Source organism: Mesoplodon densirostris, chromosome 3 (assembly GCF_025265405.1).
Source record: "Mesoplodon densirostris isolate mMesDen1 chromosome 3, mMesDen1 primary haplotype, whole genome shotgun sequence".
Classification (NCBI taxonomy): domain Eukaryota; kingdom Metazoa; phylum Chordata; class Mammalia; order Artiodactyla; family Ziphiidae; genus Mesoplodon; species Mesoplodon densirostris.
The window spans coordinates 153809751-153831997 of record NC_082663.1 but is presented as its reverse complement, the minus strand read 5'-3'; the positions used below and the strand labels follow the sequence as shown (position 1 = coordinate 153831997).

The 22247-nt window shown below is 38.3% G+C and overlaps 1 protein-coding gene across 1 annotated transcript in view; it reads right to left on the bottom strand.

The window, feature by feature from the left end:
• The window catches only part of FAF2 (Fas associated factor family member 2), a 59196-nt gene that overhangs the window by 18482 nt on the left and 18467 nt on the right, over positions 1–22247 (bottom strand). The window contains exon 2 of the mRNA XM_060094839.1: positions 6993–7061. Within this exon, the coding sequence (XP_059950822.1) occupies positions 6993–7061 (69 nt within the window). The remainder of the gene's footprint in view (positions 1–6992; positions 7062–22247) is intronic.

The window sequence follows — 22247 nt, the reverse complement described above, 5'->3', positions numbered from 1 at the left end:
CGAAACAGGTCACCAGGGAGTATATATTCATGAACCTTTCTTTAACTTGCTATGGTAGGAGGCAATGTGTGGTGATGGCTCCAGAATTCATACACAGTAGAGTAGTACTAGGAACTTGTCTGGAAGCTCACTGCTTTTATTCAGATGGTATGTGTTATTTAGGGTGGCTGGGATACAAGGTGCTTTACTGTACAAGTGTAAGGAAAACCATCCACAGAGAACACAGCAATGTAGGCGGTATCCCCAGAGCTGTGCAATGGAGCAATCCTGATGGGTTGGTGTTTGATGGCTTTGGAGCAGAGAAACTTAGGTCTGAATCCTAGCTCCAGCACTCAGAAAAGTTGCTTGGATTCTGTGCCTCAGTTTTTCATGTGCAAAATGAAGAAACAATACTACTCAGGGTTAATTTGAAAAATTAATGAGGTGACCATACACAAAGATTCTAATATAATTCCTCGCAGACAGATGATCTTCAGTAAAAAGTCTCATTCCTTTCCTAACTCTGCCCCTGAAAATGGATATTTGTCCCAGTGTAGTAAAAAAATTTGGCCTTACACAAGAGGAGGTCTGATCACTGCCTTCGACTTCTGGAGATAATCTATGTCACACCTGATAAGAGTATCTTTGCTATGGGATCCTAGGGTAGGGGTGACCACCCTAGAAAGACCAACCATGTAATTTAGGCTGGGGATTTTGGGTAATGCAGTATCAGTCAACCTAGAGACTGAGTTCAATTACATAGGCAACCAATCAAATCAATCATGCCTATGTAATGAAGCCCCAGTGAAAACTCTGGACACTGAAGCTGAGGTGAGCTTCCCTGGTTGGTAATACTTCATGCATATTGTCACACACTTGTGCCAGGAGTGTAACATGTCCTGATTCCATGAGAGGAGTAAGGAATCTTTGTGTTTGGAACTCAAGACTCTGCACTAAGTGCCTCTTTCATTAGCTGATTTTAGTCTGTATCCTTTCCCTGTAATACACTGTAACCATGAGTTATAATAGCTTTCAGTGAGCTCTTCTAGTGAATTATTAAATCTGAAGGTGGTTTTAGGAACACCTTGAACTTGCAGTTGCTGTCAGAACTGAGGGTGGGGACTTCCCTGGTGGCGCAGTGGTTAAGAATATGCCTGCCAATGCAGGGGACACAGGTTCGAGCCCTGGTCCGGGAAGATCCCACATGCCATGGAAGATCCCACATGCCACGGAGTAACTAAGCCCATGCACCACAACTACTGAGCCTGTGCTCTAGAGCCTGCGAGCCACAACTACTGAGCCTGCGTGCCACAACTATTGAAGTCTGCACGCCTAGAGCCTGTGCTCCGCAACGAGAAGCCACCACAATGAGAAGCACGCGCACCACAACGAAGGGTAGCCCCCTCTCACCACAACTAGAGAAAGCCCACGCGCAGCAACAAAGACCCAATGTAGCCAAAAATAAATTAAAAAAAAAAAGATGGATAGTAATTGTTGAACAACAATGTAAATGTAATTAAATTAATGCCACTAAATTGCAATGCCACTTAAAAATGGTTAAAATGGTAAACTACATACCTGGGTGAAGCCAGATTTTCTTCACATACTTCAACTAAAACTACATATCACAAAAGATTACAAGCAGAAGTGAATATGAAAATCCAGCTGTTTTCTATTAAGCCAGACAAAAAAGTCTGCAAACATTTATGTTAACGTGTAATGAGTTTATTTATTTATTATTATTATTTAAAAAATTTTTTTGGCATTTGGTCTTCGTTGCTGCGTGAGACTTTCACTAGTTGCAGCGAGGGGGGCTACTCTTCATTGCAGTACGCGGGCTTCTCATTGTGGTGGCTTCTCTTGTTGCAGAGCACGGGCTCTACAGCACAGGCTCAGCAGTTGTGGCGCACGGGCTCAGTTGCTCTGCGGCATGTGGGATCCTCCAGACCAGAGATCGAACCCATGTCCCCTGCACTGCCAGGCGGATTCTTAACCACTGTGCCACCAGGGAAGTCCTGAGTTTATTATTTTTAAAGTGAATTAATAAACAGAACAATTTCAGTTTTAATTTGTCATATGGTAATAGATATCAATAGATACAGCCCATATAAACAGAAGCTCTTTGGAGAAAAATATACGTATTTTTAGACAGGCACAAAAATATCTGGGAAAAAAGCAAAAGAAATTGTTAATATTGCTATGTTGGGGGTGTAGGACTGAGAAATAGTGGTAGGCAAATGATCTGAGCAGGATTTTTTTCATATTTAATCTTAGGCTTTGTTTGAACTTCATGTTCCTGCAAACGACAATATTTCATTCTTTTTTATGGCTGAGTAGTATCCCATTGTATATATACACGACACCTTCTTTATCCATTCATCTGTCAATGGACATTTAGGTTGTTTCCATGTCTTGGCTATTGTGAATAGTGCTGCTTATGAACACAGGGGTGCATGCATCTTTTTGAATTATAGTTTTATCTGGATATGGGCCCAGGAATGGGACTGCTAGATCGCACAGTAATTCTATTTTTAGTTTTCTGAGGAACCTCCACATTGTTTTCCACAGTGACTGCACCAACTTACATTCCCACCAACAGTGTAGGAGGTTCCCTTTTCTCCACACCCTCTCCAGCATTTGTTATTTGTAGACTTTTTAATGATGGCCATTATGACCGGTGTAAGATAGTACCTCATTGTAGTTTTGATTTGCATTTCTCTAATAATTAGTGATGTTGAGCATCTTTTCATGTGCCTATTGGCCACCATCTGTATGTCTTCAAATGACAGTTATCTTTATGTATTTTATGTATTATTTTTATGAGTTACTAAAAGTGAAAAAATGTAAATATAGCATAATCCCATTTGTGTAACAAGAAAATTATACATAAATCTATATAGCCATATAAACTAACAAAAATAGTCTGAAAGGATATACACTAAAATTTAACACTAGCTATCCATGAAATGGTGGGATTAAGGGTGAGCATTTTCTTCTTAACACTGTGGAATTCTTTTCCTGTGTGGGTGCATGGGTATTTTTGCAACAAGTTTTTAATATTTCTATACGTCATTTCATGTTAAAGCATGGTTGACATTATACCAGATTAACTGTAAAACAATAAATAAATAAAGCAGGGGCAGCAATAGTAATAAACCAAATTAGAATTTAAAGTAAAAAGCATCATCTGATATTAACAAAGGATATGTTATTACAAGAAAGTTCTAATGGCCACGGGTCTTCATGCATCAAAGAAAATAGTCAAACTATATAAAAGTTAGAACATCTCCCCCACCAAATAAACATAGAATTTATTAATGCATTTTATTTGCACCATGTACTGCCTTCCCACAGCATATAGAAAAGCATTCTCTTTGATATATTTGTTATTAACATTGGGAAAGTTAATATTATCAGCACACTAAGCAGAGGTGTATATATAAGAAAGTCTGGAAGGACATATAATATACTAAAACATCAAAAGTAGTTATCTCAAGTATGGTTATTAAGAACTTTCATTTTCAACTTTATAAACTCTTAAATTGTTTGCAGACATGTACTGGTTTTGTAATCAGGAAAAAACAAAGACATTACCAATGAAAAATAAAGAAATCTATAAAACCACATTCAAGTTCATCATGTCAAGTAGTCTTATTAAGTAACCAGAAAAAAAAGAAACAGCAGACTCTAATTGTACATTTAATAAGCTTGATTGAATACAGACACCAAACCTTCATCCCACAAAAAACACACTCCTTGACAACCACTGTTGTTGAGAGTGGTTACTTCTAGGAAAGAAAGGGAGGGGGTGCAGACAGGGATGACATGCAAGCAACTGACAATGGGGGCTTCAATTTTATCTATATTTGTTTAAAAGAAATTTGAAACAAGTATTGCAAAATGCCTGCTTTCAGGAGCTGGATGGTAGGTACATGGTGGCTCCTTTTATCTCTATATTTTTCTCTAAATTTTAAGAATTTAATTTTTAAAAAATATATATTTCATAATGTTAATGGAATGTTATTAAATGACAAGGACCTTAATATATAAATATTAAATTATATAAATAAAATGAAAGATTAATATGAAAAGGATAAACAAAAAAAACCAAGCTACTAGGAATTCCAAATATGTTTCTAAATAACTCTTGGGCCAAAGAAGAAAATGAAAAACTTTTAAAATACAGTTTCAGAAGAAAATTCACAGCCTTAAATGCAAGAAAGAGTACAAATAAATTAACTAAGCTGCAAAAATCATAATGCTAAAAAAATGTAAACCTACAAAAGTATGAAAAAATACATTAAAGAGAGATTTTGCTTAATAAACAGAAAAGAACTGATAAATATAAGAGCTTTTTATAAACAAAACAAATAAAATAAACTAGTCTCCAGCAAGTCTCGTTTTTAAAAAAGGAAAATAAGCATAATAAAAACAATGAGAAGAGAGGATAATAGAACAGACACAGAAGAGAGTAAATGATATGCTGCTTTGTATAGCCTATGCTAAATAACCTGGAAATCTCTAAGAAAAAAGCATCTTCTAAGAAAGCTTATCAACAAATAGATTACGAATAATGGGGAAACCATGAAGAAGTTAACAAAGAACAGACAGAAATAAGTTTTCAAGTGCCTTCTTTCAAATCTATGCTATCTAGGCTTCTCAACTCATTTTATCAAGTCAGTCATTTTATAAAGTCAGCATATGCTTGAAATCAAAGCCTAGCAAGGGGACAACACCAGAGTATCATACAGAGCAACGTCATTCCCTCTGCCTAAAATGCATTCCCCTTAAATGTTCACATTCGTTATTCCTTTTCATCATTCAGGTGTCAGCTCAAATATAACCTCCCCAGAAAGGCTTTATTTGACCACCCTATTAAAATAACTTTCCTGATCCTCTTTGTTCTATTTTCTATACTCATCTTATTCAAAGTTAAATTACCTAGAATTAAGCTCCATGAGAGTAGGGACTTAGTCTTATTTGCTGGCATAGTGCCAGAGCCTAGAATTTAATTGCTCAAAAATAGTGCTGAATAACTAAATATCACTTAGGAGTATATTTTCAGAAATCCAGCACCCTATTCAAATAATATACCATAATTAAACAGTAATTTCAACAGATATCAAAAGGGTGCTTGATTAAATTCAACATCCACTCTTGATATATTAATATACCAAGAATGGAAGAACAGTCAATAAATATTTGAGAGCCTATGATGTACTAGGATCAAATTTATATGCTGGGAATAGAGCAGTTAACAAAACCAAAAAAACTCTGCTCTCATGGAGCTTATTACATTCTAGTAGTTCTATCTCAAAATAATAACATCACCAGCATCACACTTGATAATAAAATATCACAGGCATTACAGTGAGGACAAGATGTCTGCTATTACCATTATTAATTGAGACTGTTCTGATGTTCTAGCCAATTCAATATCAAAAAACCTGAAAGATCCATATACTGAAAAAAAAATCATGTAGTTGCAGATGATACAACTATCTAGAAAATCCAAAAGAATAAATTATAAAATATGTAAGAAAAAGGTTCACATGATGGTATCTGGTTACAAACCAAATATTTAAAAACCAGTATTTTTCTCAAAGAGTAATTAAGAAAAAATAAAGAGAGAGGGACACTATACTGAGGGATTTGGTCACAATCTTTTCTATGATTTTATAAACTTTGATCATAATCTTCACCTTTCCCACAAATTTATTTTTAAAGACTAAACAGCTGTAAATTTGAAAAAACATCTATTGAGAGAAGATTTTTTTTCAACTTTATTGGAGTATAATTGCTTCACAATGGTGTATTAGTTTCTTCTTTATAACAAAGTGAATCAGTTATACATATACATCTGTTCCCATATCCCTTCCCTCTTGCGTCTCCCTCCCTCCTACCCTCCCTATCCCACCCCTCCAGGTGGTCACAAAGCACCGAGCTGATCTCCCTGTGCTATGCGGCTGCTTCCTACTAGCTATCTACCTTACGTCTGGTAGTGTATATATGTCCCTGCCTCTCTCTCGCTTTGTCACAGCTTACCCTTCCTCCTCCCCATATCCTCAAGTCCATTCTCAAGTAGGTCTGTGTCTTTATTCCTGTTTTAGCCCTAGGTTCTTCATGACATTTTTTTTTCTTAAATTCCATATATATATGTGTTAGCATACGGTATTTGTCTTTCTCTTTCTGACTTACTTCACTCTGTATGACAAACTCTAGGTCTATCCACCTCATTACAAATAGCTCAATTTCGTTTCTTTTTATGGCTGAGTAATATTCCATTGTATATATGTGCCACATCTTCTTTATCCATTCATCCGATGATGGACACTTAGGTTGTTTCCATCTCCAGGCTATTGTAAATAGAGCTGCAATGAACATTCTGGTACATGTCTCTTTTTGAATTATGATTTTCTCAGGGTATATGCCCAGTAGTGGGATTGCTGGGTCATATGGTAGTTCTATTTGTAGTTTTTTAAGGAACCTCCATGCCGTTCTCCATAGTGGCTGTACCAATTCACATTCCCACCAGCAGTGCAAGAGTGTTCCCTTTTCTCTAAACCCTCTCCAGCATTTATTGTTTCTAGAGAGAGAAGATTCTTGCTGTGAAAAAAAATATGTGCCACCTGCCGTCCACTGGCAATTCCACCCAGAAGTAGGCGTCCAAGACAGACCTGCGTGGTAACTGCAGGCTCCTTTGTGATAGCAAGACAGTAGAGAAAGGAAAAGCCTTAACAGGGCGGTGGGGTTTTTTAACGGTATACTCATAGAGGAGACCTGCTACACAGGATGAATGAACCGAGCTAAAATGTATTCAAATGGCTAAATCTCAAAACTTAACATGGATTGCAAAAGGAGGGACTTTGCAGAAAAGGTACAGTTTGTTACCTTTCACAAAAAATTTTCAGACATTCATAAAGAAACAAACAAAAAAAACACGTGTCTTTGAGATTTGTTATCAGACCAGGGAAAAAGAAATATAAGTAAGCTCACAATGAATCCTATTATACCTCTATGTTCCAGTTATGCTGTTCCAAGGTATGGCGACATTGATCCATAGATTCTATGCCAGTCAGATCCTGAAAGATAAAAACAAAAAGTTACTTAGGGAAAATCCAACAGTACATATTGGATATTTTTACCCCTAATAGAATACTTACGAATACCGCTGGGAAAATAAAGTTTTGAAGGCAGATATTCAAGTATGGTAAAACGTCACTATTCAGAATTTATTCAGCCAGTTACTGTAGATGTTACTCCCATACAACAACAACAAAAAAGAAAATCTCTTGTCTTTTAAAACTTCAAGGCTTTCAAGATTACTTGATCAAAATCAATATTCTCTCAAATTCAAGTTTAAAAAATGAAAGACTTCTTCAACCTCTGCGCCCAGAAAAAGTCTTTAATGATAAACATCTACTGTTTATAACACATACTGATATAAAAATGCAGGTTTTCTGCAAATGTAATGCCTTTCACTAACTTACATCATTTTACCTATTAGCTTATAATACAAAATGTGTAAAACTTTTTATCAAAAGGTCTGTACTTCAGGTGTTTCCCTCCAGTATGTACTTTCCCTGCTCCCTTCTCCTTGTACTATCCTCAGGTTTCACTTTGTCTATGACCACATTTCCTTCTTTGGCTCTTCTCCTATCCCCTCTAAATGTAGAAATTTCCCTAAGGATGTGTCCTTGGCTTTTGCCTCTTCCTGGCAATCCTCAATGACCCTTTCTACTCAAATGACTCATAAATTTCTGGACCTGTCACCTCTTCTGAAGTTTAGCAGCATGTTTCCAATAGCTTATTCAACATTTCTACCTAGATGTGGCACCAGTACCACAAATGCATCATTTAAAACCACTGTATGTGTTAATGACATCACCACCTTCCAAAATATACAGGCAAATATGACATCTGGAACCTCAGCCTCATCTTTGAGTACTCTATCCCTTGAACTACATACTTCATCAGTAATCAAGTTCTGACTGTTTTCTATATCTATAACCACATTTCCATTCCCTGAGCCGGCATCTTCAATCAAGCTTTAATGACACCTCAAGTGAATTGTTAAAATAATTAATTTCTCTTCCTCTTCCTCTTCCTAACTCTTCCCTACCTCCTCTGGTCTCCCCACTCCCGTGTGTGTTATTTCTCTGCTCAAAACTTTTCAGCTGACTGGATAATAAAATCCAAAATCCTTAGCTTGGCATTCAATTGTTTCTATAATGTGGCCCCAACCTAGCTTTCTACATTATTTTCTATTTCCCTTTAGGTGTCCGATACTCAACAAATCTAACAGCTTACGTGTACACCTAATGACCAGAATTTCCACAGAGCTAAATCCTAGCCTTCCTTCAAGGTCTAATACAAAAGCCAAACCCATCCATCCATCCTTTCATGCAACACATATCTACAGTTTATTGTCTATTCTGCGTATTACTTACTATGTCCAGATATATAGGGATGAATACAATAGTCTCTATCCTCAAGAAATTCCTCTTAATAACCAGCAAGCAACAGGAAAAAGAGATTGATCTCAATCTGCTAAGAATGTCGTAACATGTACTGGTGAGTCAGGAGCCTGAGATTCTTGCTTTGGTTCTGTGCCCTGTGATCAGTGACCAAACATGTTTTAATTCTAGCTTCCTTTATGTACAACATGAGGGATTTAATTTGGACTATTTGAATATACTTTCCAGAGCTTAGAAGAAAAAAACCAAAAACTGAAGTCTGCATTCTTTAGGTATGCAGTTGTTTATTTTTTTTAATTACACAAGTAGTATAGAAACTTTGCTTTTTTCTTTAAACTGAACTATTTATTTATTTATTTATTTATTTATGGTTGCATTGGTTCTTTGTTGCTGCGCGCGGGCTTTCCCTAGTTGCGGCGAGTGGGGGCTACCCTTCGTTGCGGTGCGTAGGCTTCTCTCATTGTGGTGGCTTCTCTTGTTGTGGAGCACAGGCTCTAGGCGTGCAGGCTTCAGTAGTTGTGGCTTACGGGCTCAGCAGTTGTCGTTTGCGGGCTCTAGAGAGCAGGCTCAGTAGTTGTGGTGCATGGGCTTAGTTGCTCCGTGGAACATGGGATCTTCCTGGACCAGGGCTCGAACCTGTGTCCCCTGCATTGGCAGGCGGATTCTTAACCACTGTGCCACCAGGAAAGTCCCTGCTAATATATTTTTATGTTTAAAATACTACAAAATTTTCAATACTGCAATTGGAAAGCTCTGTTAAGAACTCTAGAGCTCTATTAAGAACCACTGGCTTTGACAGCTCTGACCATGTGGATTTTTCTCCTGACCCCGCGGGCCTCTTACCAGTTTGGCTATTGCCTTCTGGCTTATAATAGGATCCCCTTTAACTTTTGATTTCCTTACAGCCCATTGCAGAGAACTGGGATGTCCAGGGTTCCACTTCCTCTCTGTACATTCTCTTTAAGAATTGGACTTCACTTTTACCTTCTTCTCAGGGTATGAATGACTACTGTGTCTTTACCAAAAATGCTTTCTACCTCTCTTATGAACCTATTATTTTCTATCACCTATTATGACTATTTACACTCATTCTACTGCCTTATCAGAGGATGCATGCTCCTTAAGAGCAGTGTCTGTGATTCATCTCTATATAATGCTCCCCAGTACCTAGCACACAGTTAAGGGCTTAAAAGGTTGCAGAAAGGGCCTCCCTGGTGGCGCAAGTGGTTGAGAGTCCGCCTGCCGATGCAGGGGATACGGGTTCGTGCCCCGGTCTGGGAGGATCCCATATGCCGCGGAGCGGCTGGGCCCGTGAGCCATGGCCGCTAGCCTGCGCGTCCGGAGCCTGTGCTCCGCAACGGGAGAGGCCACAACAGTGAGAGGCCCGCATACCGCAAAAAAAAAAAAAAAAAAAAAAAAAAAAAGGTTGCAGAAAAAGACTGTCCAAGTTAAAAAAGACCTTTTAGTATAAGCTTCAATAATCATAGCTACTAAAGTGAAATCCTCTAGAAAATTTCACCAAAACTCATTGTACATTAATACCCTGGGGTTTTAATTAAACTCCATCTAGTCAGAACTAGATGCTAAGCTGGCTGTTAAAAATACATATTTGCAGAATCTTCCTGTAGATCAATAAGTCAGGGATGGAGCCAAGGAATCAGTGGGTTTTTTGAAAAGCTCCTCAGTTGATTCTAATGTACAGCCAGGCCAGGAAACCCACGGTACTGTACAATTCTAAGTGGGACCAGAGATTATACGTCACTTATTAAAATAACTTTTTTAAAAAGGGGTTATGAACACTGTAGGAGAGTACAATCAGGGTAACTGCACATCTTCAGTATACTGAAATACTTAACCTAATGCAAGCAAAACCCTTTTATTGTATAAGTAGTGAATCAGGGTAAACTAGAAGCCCAACTTGAATAAGCCTGCTTTTCAGTCACTACTGATGAGTATTAAAAACATGCACTAGCAATATGCTAGGAAAGGACTATTCATATATCAACAAATATTCACTGATCTGGTATTCTAGATAGCCAGGATACAAATACAGTCCCTGCACTCATTAGGCTTGTATCCTACTAGAGAGAGACTGAGCAAAACAAACCACACACATAGAGAAAATAAATGAACAAAAATTTAGGCTGGGGGATTCCTTAGGATTGGGTGCTCAAAGAAGGACTCTCCAAGGAGATAACATTTCAGGAGAGACCTGATGAAAGATAAGGGTCCAGTCATGGGAAAATATGTGGGAAGACTATTCCAGGCAGAAGGACAAATGCAAAAACTCTGAGACAAATGGATACATGACACTATGCATTTGTCAAAACCCACAGAACTTTACAGCAGAGTGAACCTTAATGTACAGAAATTTAAAAAATAATTTAGGTGAGAGGATCCCAGGATAGAACACAGACTGTGACAAAATAATCTAATGGTATTAAAAATATATGAAACATCCTCACTGAATGCAGTGGAAGGAAAAGGTGTTAACCTAAAACTCTGGAAATGAGTGCAGTCTGTAAGACTAAAGGCAAAAGGAACTGCACACAAGCACTGTGCTCTAGTTGACAGAGTTGGTTCACTGTATATGTTCATTCTGAAGCACTATATCCATATACTTATGCTGAAATTGAACAATTAAACAGAGAGTGGGAGCCAGTTTTCTCATTGTTGAAGTGGGAAGTTACAGATAGTCGAGGGGAGAAGGCTGGAATGATCCACGTGGGTGAGAGTTGGAAACATCTGAATCAACTCATTTTTAAGTTTAATTTAGACAGATGGTTGCATATAGAACTAGTTAGCTTAGTATACACACATGTATGTCCTTGCTCTATCAGCTGAGAGGGCCTAGAGGCAACAACACACGCCCCAACAGCAAGCACACATAATGCCCAGATTTGGGTTTCTAATACTGTTCTCCAATAAAAGGAACCAGGTTCCTTGGAGAAATGGCTAATTCTAGGACTGGAGCAGAAAATACACAAGATGAGCCTGGAGAATCCTGTAGTTCCAGAAAGTAAAGGAGTGCTCAAAAAACCCCATAATGATGGGAATATATCAAAGTGATACAGGAATCAACTGAAAGAGCTCCCAATGGCCAAAGCTGGTACAATTTGAGCAAGAAAATAAAGTAGTAATAGGTTATAATCCAAAGTACAAAATAAACATCCTTGAGTCCATATGAACAGAAATATATGACTGAATAAATAAATGGGGGAGAATAGACAAATCCTATGCAGAAGAATTCCAAATAACTATGTAGATAGATACTTTGCCTTCTAGGAGGTAGAACATAACTCTTCACTCCTTAGGTATCTACGGGCTGTGCACAGTGACTTCCTTCCAAAGAGTACAGTATGGAAAAGGAGGAAAAAAGATTAACTTTATAATGGAGAAACCTGACAAACACTACCTCAGCCAGATGATCAAGGTCAACATCAATAGCGATAAATCCTGTTGATAATATGTATCCTTGATAAAATGTAATGAAAAGGCACTTTACCTCTGTGGTCTTCCTCCCCAAACCCCGAACTCCAGCTTCATCATGAGAAAAACATCACAAAAATCCCAATTGAGGGACAATCCACGAAATACATGACCAGCGCTCCTCAAACTGTCAAGGTCATCAAAAACCAGGAAAAGTCTGAGAAACTGTCACAGGCAAGAGGAGCCTAAGAAGGCACAGTCACTAAATGTAAGGTGGGATCCCGGAACAGAAAAAGGACATTAGGTAAAAACTAAAGAAATCTGAATAAAGTGTGGACTTTAGTTAATAATAATGTAATAATACTGGTTCATTAATTGTGACAAATGTACCAAACTAGTATGTAAGATGTTAATAGGGAACACTGAGTGAAGGTATATGGGAAGTCTGCATACTATTTTAAAAAGTTTTCTGTAAATCTAAATCTATTCTAAAATAAAAAGTTTACTTCAAAAGTGGAAAAACAGGACTTCCCTGGTGGCACAGTGGTTAACAATCCGCTTGCCAATGCAGGGGACACGGGTTCGAACCCTGGTCTGGGAAGATCCCACATGCTGTGGAGCAACTAAGCCCAAGCACCACAACTACTGAACCTGCGCTCTAGAGCCCGCGAGCCACAACTACTGAGCCCACGTGCCACAACTAATGAAGCCTGCGCACCTAGAGCCCATGCTCCACAACAAGCCACATGCTCCTCAAGCCACCGCAATGAGAAGCCTGCGCACCGCAACGAAAAGTAGCTCCCGCTCACCCCAATTAGAGAAAGCCTGCGTGCAACGAAGACCCAACGCAGCCAAAAAAAAAGTGGAAAAACAAAACAGAACTGGGGTGGGAGAGACACATCTGAGACAGAACAAGCTTGGCAAGTTGGCAGATAAGGTCTGAGAAGTAGGCAGGGAAGGGGAAGTTCATCTAAGGTCGTGTCTCTCAACCTTGTTTGCACATCAGAAGCATCCAAGGGGAATCTACAGCTATCTAGACACCCCCCCCACAAAAGCAATTTAATCAGATTCTCTGAATATGCAGGTTAGGCACAGGTAAATTTTTTCCTGGAAGGGAAGGAGCTTCCAGCTGAGTCTAATGTACAGTCAGAGTTGAGAATCACTAACCCAGAGCCTTACTTCTAAGTTCAGCAGGAGTGTCATGACCATATGTAGCCAGTCATTCTGGCTGCTTTGTGAATTAATTGTAGAGGGCATGACAGAGAGCAAGAAACAGCAAGGAGACTATACAGGAATCCTAGGGAAAGAGAATGCTGGTTTAGCATAGGATCGTAGCAGTGAAAAGGTAAAGAAGAGGATAGATTGAGGTTATATTGTAAAGACAGAGCCAAGAAGATTGGATAATATGTGGAAGTAGAAGAGAAATATTAAGATACAGTGTTCAAAAAAATTAGGAGGAAAAGTGGAAACAGACCGCCAAGGATGAATGCACTCTTATTCATTATATCATGATGTTAAATGCATCGTGCGGGAATGGATTTCCTGACCTCAAAGCTAGCCAGTAGGATCCAAAAAGTCAAATGAAAAACATGCCGAACTCATCTGGCACTCACTGTCTGAAAACAGATGTAACTTATAACCTAGATATGGGTTGGCTACCTGGGTTTTCTCTCAGTTTTGTACTTTAAAAAACCTAGTATAAGTTAGGTTAAGACAGTTTAAATACTAGAGAAAGATGAGGGAGAGGTTTCCCTGTGGTCACAACCACTACCACTTCCCTGTATTCCAAGAAAAGGATTTAGAGTTTTGATTCAATCTCCTTTCCAAACTTAAAAACAAACAAAACAAACCAAACATATAGGGGGAACTGATTAATGGTCTTTGCTTCTCCTTTCTAGACTGTAAGCATCTTGACAAAACTCCATTCACCTTGGCTTTCTGATCTTCGTAGGACTCCTCTGGTGTTTTCTCTCCTGGCTTGGGAACCACTCTTTCCACCCCATTCTTTCCACTAACCAGCCCCACCTTTCACACATCACTGCATACAGTCAAGGTTTGGGGAGATTTCTCAATTTTCTCTTCTCCATGAGAGTCTTCTCTCCTAGATATGTACAAATTTGAGCATTCTTACTTATTATACCAAGTACTCCTTTATGCATTAGTCTCCATACCCATTTTAATGGTTATATAATATTCTAATTGGCTAAAACAATTTATATATAGATTTTGCAACTGCTTCTGATGTTCTGCTATTAAAACAGCACTTTGATGAACATTTCTGTTTATAAAGTTTCTCTGTATTTAGGATTTTTCCCCTTAGGATCTAGTTAAAATTATGGGCCAAGGAATATACATTTTTCCCCCACATTCTCAGTTTTCCCTGAGAGGAATATGCATATTTTTATGTTCTTGATACATACTGCTAAAATGCACTTTAAAAGGACTATTCCAATTTACATCGAATAGGGCTGGTTTCAACGTGAGTCAAAAACTAAATATGTGTCAAGCCAATAGTCATTTCAGTGCCAATTAAGCTTTGCAATGCCAGCTTTGTTCAAAAAGAAAGAATATTACAGGTTTGGCTGGATACACTGTATTAGCTTTGCTACCAATTCTCTCCTCAGCAATAACATGTTTGGCTATAAGCACTTAGAGAACAGAGATGAAACACAGAAGTTGAGGGAATTTTATATTTAATAACCTCAGTCATTGGTTTCAAGCTCCTCCTAAACTAATTTGTTTAGAACTCAGCAGGCTGTAATTCTTTTAATAGGAACTTTCTTTTGAAAAGAGAACCCATTTATCTCTATATCCCCTAGACCTAGTGTAGTGCCTTAGCATACAGTAGAAAATGTTTAAATTAACATCTTGCCCTCAAGCCAATGATCAACTTTACTTCTTTATCTCTCTCTAGTTTTTAAACATTGTTCTTTTCATTATCACTCATTTATTCCTACTTTGTGTAAGGAACTACACAGTTTCCTCAACAATTCCATGAGATAGTGCCATCATACCCATTATCAGTTGAGAATATCGAGACTCTTTAAAAAGAATTATGTGGAAGACACCGCGCACTAATTCAGGTACACAGTAAGTGATCAATAAAGGTTAGCTAAATCTGTAATTTCACCTAACTGGCTTGCTCTTCAGAACTCTGGTTTACATTCAGATCTACTGACATCTGAGATGATATGAGATGGTACTGGACAAAAGAGCTTCAATGAGTAGAAAGTTTAACTTTGGCACCTCCTTCTCCCTCTAATCTTTCAGGACCAGTGTCTACCACAAATCCCCTATTCAGGCAGGTCCATCCAAGTCTGTCTCACTGAGAAATATCCCTTGTTCCAAGATGATCTCTCCCTTCCGCCTCCCCTCAAAGCTAACTCCTCTTCCATGAATTGCCCTCCCAAGGATTTAGCATAATGTTACATTTAGTTACATCAATTTACACAAATGTAACAGACTGACAGCATTAGTAGGAGAAAGGAAGTACTTATCTTTAGGGCAAAAAAGACCCAGAACCCCAATCAATCTCTAACTAGCAAAGTGCATAGGGGAGATTGGAGGGATGTGTGTGAACCTTAGTCCAACTTCCTCCTCCCAAATCAGATGATAGTAGGATGTTAACACCACTTTGCAACCTACATCTGAAATACTGTGATCCTCGATCTATCTCTTGCTTAAGTATAACTCAAGGAAGGTACCACAAACAATAGACGTACAGTGTTGTAACCCGATGTCTCATTCAACTATTTGGATAGGGATTGGGTAACTAGAGTTAATCACTCTACAGTAATCACTAGACTGCTTTCCTAAGAAGTGTTTCTTTCCACACCTCATCTGTTTATTATACTAACAAACACTGCAGGAGGTTGAGTTGAAATCTAAGTACTCTCTAAATTCCACTTGGCTTGTTGGCTCTAGCTTGTTGAGGATGCATATTTTAACTTGTTTTCAGTTACTCCCAGAGAGAAACTTGGGAAAAAGCAGAGATCTTTGTTCTCTCTTTCCTGCAACACAGATAGCTTTGCTTTATGCAATACGCAGTGTGCTCTCACTAGTAGTGGCAGGAGAAATGGAATTTGAAGTCCTTTAAGGAAGTGAAGTGATCACACCTCGGCTCTAATCTGTAACTAAAGCTCTTACACTCAGATCTTTATTATTCACATTTAATTACTGACTTACCAAATTAAATACCAGCAGCTTCCATTTCCTAAGCACCTATTACTATGTAATAGGCAATGTAAGTAATAAAGCCCTCATTTTCACCGAGAAACCCAAGGATTCAAGAGGTTATATACCTTGTGTAAGAATATCCTTGTTTAAGAATAATGATAAGTGGTGGAGCCAAGACTGAAACCCAGAATAACTACGTCCAAAGTCCAGGTTGTCTCCTATGCTATACTGCCTCCCATTATTTAACTAATTCATGTTTCAAAACAAGAAGTTTTCAATAAATTCTCAATTTGGAAAATTTCAACAAAATTTTGATTCAACTGAGAATAAACATCTGGAATTTTTCCAATTTTCACATTAGAGTAAAGATAAATTGAGGACAATATTTCAACCCCTCATTTTGCATAAAAGGAAACTGAGGCTTAGCAAAGTGAACAAGCTTTCCCAAGTCACAGAGCATGAGGGTGGCAGAACTGTCCAGTCTCCTTAATCCCAGTCTCTTCTTTCTTCACTGTACCTACTGGTAGCTAAGAAACAGCTCACAGATGTACATAAAATTTTTCTCCTTTATGCCCAGGGTCAACAATTAAGTTTTGTTCTTTTGAGTTTGGTGTCAAATAAGACTGGAAAATGCTGCTTATCAAATCCCCTTTCTGGAAATTCCCAATACATCTTTTAAAGGCTTTGAAAAGTCCTGCCTTTAGTTAAAAAGAAAAAAAAAATTTAACTTCACCTAAAGGAAGGTCCTATCCAAGCAATTAAGAGTAGGTGGAATAAGTGGTGGAGCTTTGTTGGAAATTTAGAAGACACCAGAATCTTGAATAATCCTTCATTCTAATTCCACTAGCTGGGTGACCTTAGGCATCTTTCTGAGGTCCAGTTTCTTTTTTTTTTAAATTTATTTTTGGCTGCGTTGGGTCTTTGTTGCTGTGCGGGGGCTTTCTCTAGTTGTGGCAAGCAGGGGCTACTCTTCGTTGCGGTGCGTGGGCTTCTCATTGCGGTGGCTTCTCTTGTTGAGGAGCATGGGCTCTAAGTGCGTGGGCTTCAGCAGTTGTGACACGCAGGCTCAGTAGTTGTGGCTCGCGGGCTCTAGAGCGTGGGCTCAGTAGTTGTGGTGCACGGGCTTAGTTGCTCCGTGGCATGTGGGATCTTCCTGGACCAGGGATCGAACCTGTGTCTCTTGCATTGGCAGGCGGATTCTTAACCATTGCGCCACCAGGGAAGTCCTAAGGTTGTTTCCTTTTTGGTAAAATGTAAATTAAAATACTAATTAACCCACTGGGTTGTAAAGATTAAGTGTAGAATGCTCAATTTAGCTATTATTTTTAAGAAACATGAAGGAAACATTAAACATGAGAATGTTATAATGAAACTATACTTAGTTCATGTGGACAAGGACATCAACTGAGATGACCATGTGGATTTTTTCCCTTCACTATTTAATGTGGAGTATTACATGGATAGAATTTCACATGTTGAAGCATTCTTGGCATTCCAGAGATAAATCCTACTTGGTCATGGTGTATAATCCTTTTAATATGCTGCTGAATTCAGTTTGCTAGTATTTGCTCGAGGGTTTTTGCATTAATGTTCATAAGGGATATTGGTCTGTAGTTTTTTAGTGGTATCTGGGTATGGCAGTAATGCTGGCCTCAAAGAATGAGTTAGAAAGTGTTCCCTCCTTTTCAATGTTTTAAAAAAGTTGGGAGGACTGGAATTAGTTATTTAAATTTGTTTGGTAGAATTCACCAGTGAAGCCATCAGGTTCAAGGCATTTCTTTGTTGGGAGATTTTTGATTATGGATTCAATCTCCTTACTGGTTATAGGTCTATTCAGATTTTCTATTTCTTTGTGATTTAGTCTTGGTAGGTTTTGTATTTCTAGGAATTTGTCTATCTCATCTAGGTTATCTACTTTTTGGCATACAATTGTTCACAGTATTCTCTTCTAATCATTTTTTCCTTCTGTAGAACTGGTAATAACGTCTCCATTTTCATTTGTTTAGTAATCTGAATCTTTTCTTTTTCTTAGTCCACTTAGCTAAAGGTTTGTCAATTTTGTTGATTTCAAAGAACCAATTTTTGGTTTCATTGATTTTTCTATTTTCTGTGTTGTTTACCTAGGCTCTGTTCCTTATATTACCTTCCTTCTGCTAGCTCTGAGTTTAGTTTGTTCTTTTCCTTCTAGTCCCTTAAGTTATAAAGTTAGGTTGTTGATTTAAGATCTTTTGTGTTTTAAATTTTTTTTTTTTTTTTTTTGGCCACGCCGCGCGGCATGCGGGATCTTAGTTCCCCGACCAAGGATCAAACCTGTGCCCCTGCACGGGAAGCACAGAGTCTTAACCACTGGACCACCAGGGAAGACCCTTTTATTACTATTTTTTAATTTTATTTAAGATCTTTTGTGTTTTTTAACATTTGTGTTTAATAGCTACCAATGCCCCCAGCACTACCCAAGCATTTGTTGCTGCATCCCGTAAGTTTTGGCATGTTCTGTTTTCATTTTCATTCATCTCTACATATTTTCTAATTTTCCTTGTGATTACTTCTTTGATCCATTGGTTATTTAAGAGTGTGTTGTTTACATACATTTGTGAATCTTCCAGTTTTACTTCTGTTATTAATTTCTACCTTAATTTCATTGTGGTTTGAGAAGCTACTTTGTATGATAGCTATCTATTAAAATCAATTGAGACATAACTTCTTATATGTAGAAAACTCTAAAGACTGCCCCCAATCCCTGTTAGAACTAATACATGAATTCAACAAAGTAGCAGGATACAAAGTCAACACACAAGTTTCAGCTGCATTTCTTTACACTAACAATGAACACTCTAAAAATGAAAGTAAGAAAACAACTCCATTTACAATGGCATCAAAAAGAATACTATGAATTAACTGAGGAGGTGAAAGACTTGTACAATGAAAACTACAAAACACTGCTGAAAGAAATTAAAGACCTACATAAATGGAAAGACACCCAGTGTTCATGGACTGGAAGACAATACTGTTAAAAACCCAAAGTGAGCTACAGATTCAGAGCAGTCCCTATCAAAATCCCAATGCCTTTTTTTTTTTTTTTTTTTGCAGAAATAGAAAAACCAAGCCTAAAACTCATATGGAATCTCAAGGGACCCAAAGAGCCAAAACAATCTTGAAAAAGAAGAACAAAGCTAGAGGACTCACACCTCCTGATTTCAAAACTTATTATAAAGTTACAGTAATCAAAACAATGTGGTACTGACACAAAGATAATCAAGACAATGTGGTACTGACACAAAGACAGACATATAGGCCAATGGAATGGAATAGAGTCCAGAAATAAACCCTTGCATATATGGTGAAATAATTTTTGACAAAGGTGCCAAGACCATTCAATGGGGAAAGACCAGTCTTTTCAACAAATGGTGCTGGAAAACTGGATATCCACATGCAAAAGCTGGATCTTTACTGTGAAATATATATATTGGTCTCTGCCCCCAGTTTCTGACATAGAGCTCCTAAAACCCTTGCAGATAGGGATGCCAGGAGATTCTTTTGTTCTAACATTTAGTTTTTGACCCCGGTTCCTGACTCAGAGCTCTCAAAACCCTTATAATTTCCTACATGATAAGAGCACTAGGAGCATCTTTTGTTCTAATATTTGTTCTTTGATCCTGGTTCCTGACAGAGATCCTAAATCCCTTGGAATTTTCTAGATGATATCATTGTATTTTGTTCTAATGAGGTGACTCCTGGTGGGCTTCTGGATAGGGACTGGCCATCAGACAGAACAAACCATGATTAGAAGCTTCAAATTTTCAGTCCCACCTCCCAATCTCCAGAGAGGGAAGAGGGTCTGAGAATGGAGTTAAAATCAATCATGCCTAGGCAATAAAGCCTCTGTAAATATCCCAACAGTATAAGATTCAGAGAGCTTCTGAGTTGGTGAAGCCATCTACATGCCAGAAGGGTGGTGCACCCCAACTCTACTGGGATAGAAGCTCCCCTGCACTTGGGACCCTTCTGGACCTTGCCCTAGATATCTCTTTACCTGGCTGTTTTTCTGTATCCTTTATTATATCCTTTGTAATAAACCAGTAAACTAAAGTGTTTTCCTGAGTTCTGTGAACCACTCTAGCAAATTATCAAACCCAAGGAGGGCGTCATGTGAACCCCAATATATAGCTGGTCAGTCAGAAGTTCAGGTGGCAACTGGGACTTGTGATTGGCATCTGAAGTGGGGGCAGTCTTGTGGGACTGAGCTCTTAACTCGTGGGATCTGATGCTAACTTCAGGTAGACAGTGTCAGAACTGAACTGAATTGAATTGAATCTAGGAGAACTGCTTGACAGAAACTAACACAACATTGTAAAGCAGTTATACTCCAATAAAGATGTTAAAAAAGAAAAACAGTACATGTTCCACTACCTCACACTGCATCATTTCCTCCCAGCAAAAGTCCTACAGTCCAAGGAAAGTCAGGTTAATTCCATGACTATAACTTGAAGAGTAAAATATTGCCTTATTCGTCCTGTAACTCACCATGATTTTGCATAGAATGCTCCTTAGACTCTAATGCCATGGACGATTTTGCTTTATCAATAAATGATGAGAACTTGAAAAAAAAAAGAATTGCTTGATGTGTGGAAAACATACATGTCTATTCAGAGAAAAGGAGAAACATAGGAGGAGTGTGTTTTTCCTACTCATTTACCTAATACCATATACAAAAATTAACTCAAAATGGATCCATGACCCAAACGTAAAACCTAAAATTATAAAACTCTTAGGAGAAAACATAAGCTAAAAACTTCCTGACACTGGATTTGGCAATGATTTCTTGAATGTGACACCAAAGGCACAGGCAACAAAAGAAGAGAGACAAACTAGACTTCATGAAAATTTAAAAAATTTGTACAACAAAAGACACTACCCAGAGTAAGAAGCCAACCCACAGAATGGGAGAATATATTTTCAAACTGTATATCTGATAAGGGATTAATATCCAGAATATAGAGAACTCTTAAAACAACAAAAAAATAAACAATCTTGATTGGGCAAAGGACTTGAATAGACATTTCTCCAAAGAAGATATACGAATAACCAATAAACATATAAAAAGATGTTCAACATCACTAATCATTAGGGAAATGCAAATCAAAACTATAAGCTACCATTTAACACCTGTTAGGACAGCTACTACTGAAAAAAACAGGAAATGAAAAGTGCTGGCCGGGGGCCTCCCTGGTGGCGCAAGTGGTTGGGAGTCCGCCTGCCGATGCAGGGGATACGGGTTCGTGCCCCGGTCTGGGAGGATCCCATATGCCGCGGAGCGGCTGGGCCCGTGAGCCATGGCCGCTGAGCCTGCGCGTCCAGAGCCTGCGCGTCCGGAGCCTGTGCTCCGCAACGGGGGAGGCCACAACAGTGAGAGGCCCGCATACCGCAAAAAAAAAAAAAAAAAAAAAAAAAGTGCTGGCCGGGATGTGGAGAAACTGGAACCCTTGTGCAACATTGGTGGAAATGTAAAATGGTACGATTGTGGAAAACAGTGTGCAGTGCATCAATAAATCAAAAACAGAACTACTGTATGACACAGCAATTCCACTTCTGTGTATGTACACCCAAGTTCAGAGCAGCATTATTATCCACAGTACCTAAGATGGGAAACAACTCAGTGTCTGTCAACAAATGAGTGGAATAAGCAAAATGTGATATACACAAACAATGGAATATTATTCAGCCTTCAAAAAGGAGAAAATTCTGCAATATCCTACAACACGGATGAACTTTGAGAACATTATGCTAAGAAAAACAAGCCAGTCACAAAAAGACAAATACTGTATGGTTCCACTTAAGTGACGTATTTAGAGTACTCAAAATCATAGAGAAAGACAGTAGAACGGTGGCTGCCAGGGGCTGGAGGAGGGGGAAATGGGAGTTATTGTCTAATGGGTATAGTTTCAGTTTTACAAGATGAAAAGAGTTATGGAGATGAATGATAATGATGGTTGCACAGCATTACGAATGTATTAGTTATCGCTAGATTGTACACTTAAAAAATGGTTAAGATGGTAACTTTTATGTGTATTTTGCCACATTTTAAAAATTGGGGGAAAAAGACATTTGTAGTGTGTTGTGAGATGAACTTGAACTTGATTAAAAGGTTCTAAAGTACTCCAATCAGATTACTTTGTTTTCTGGGAA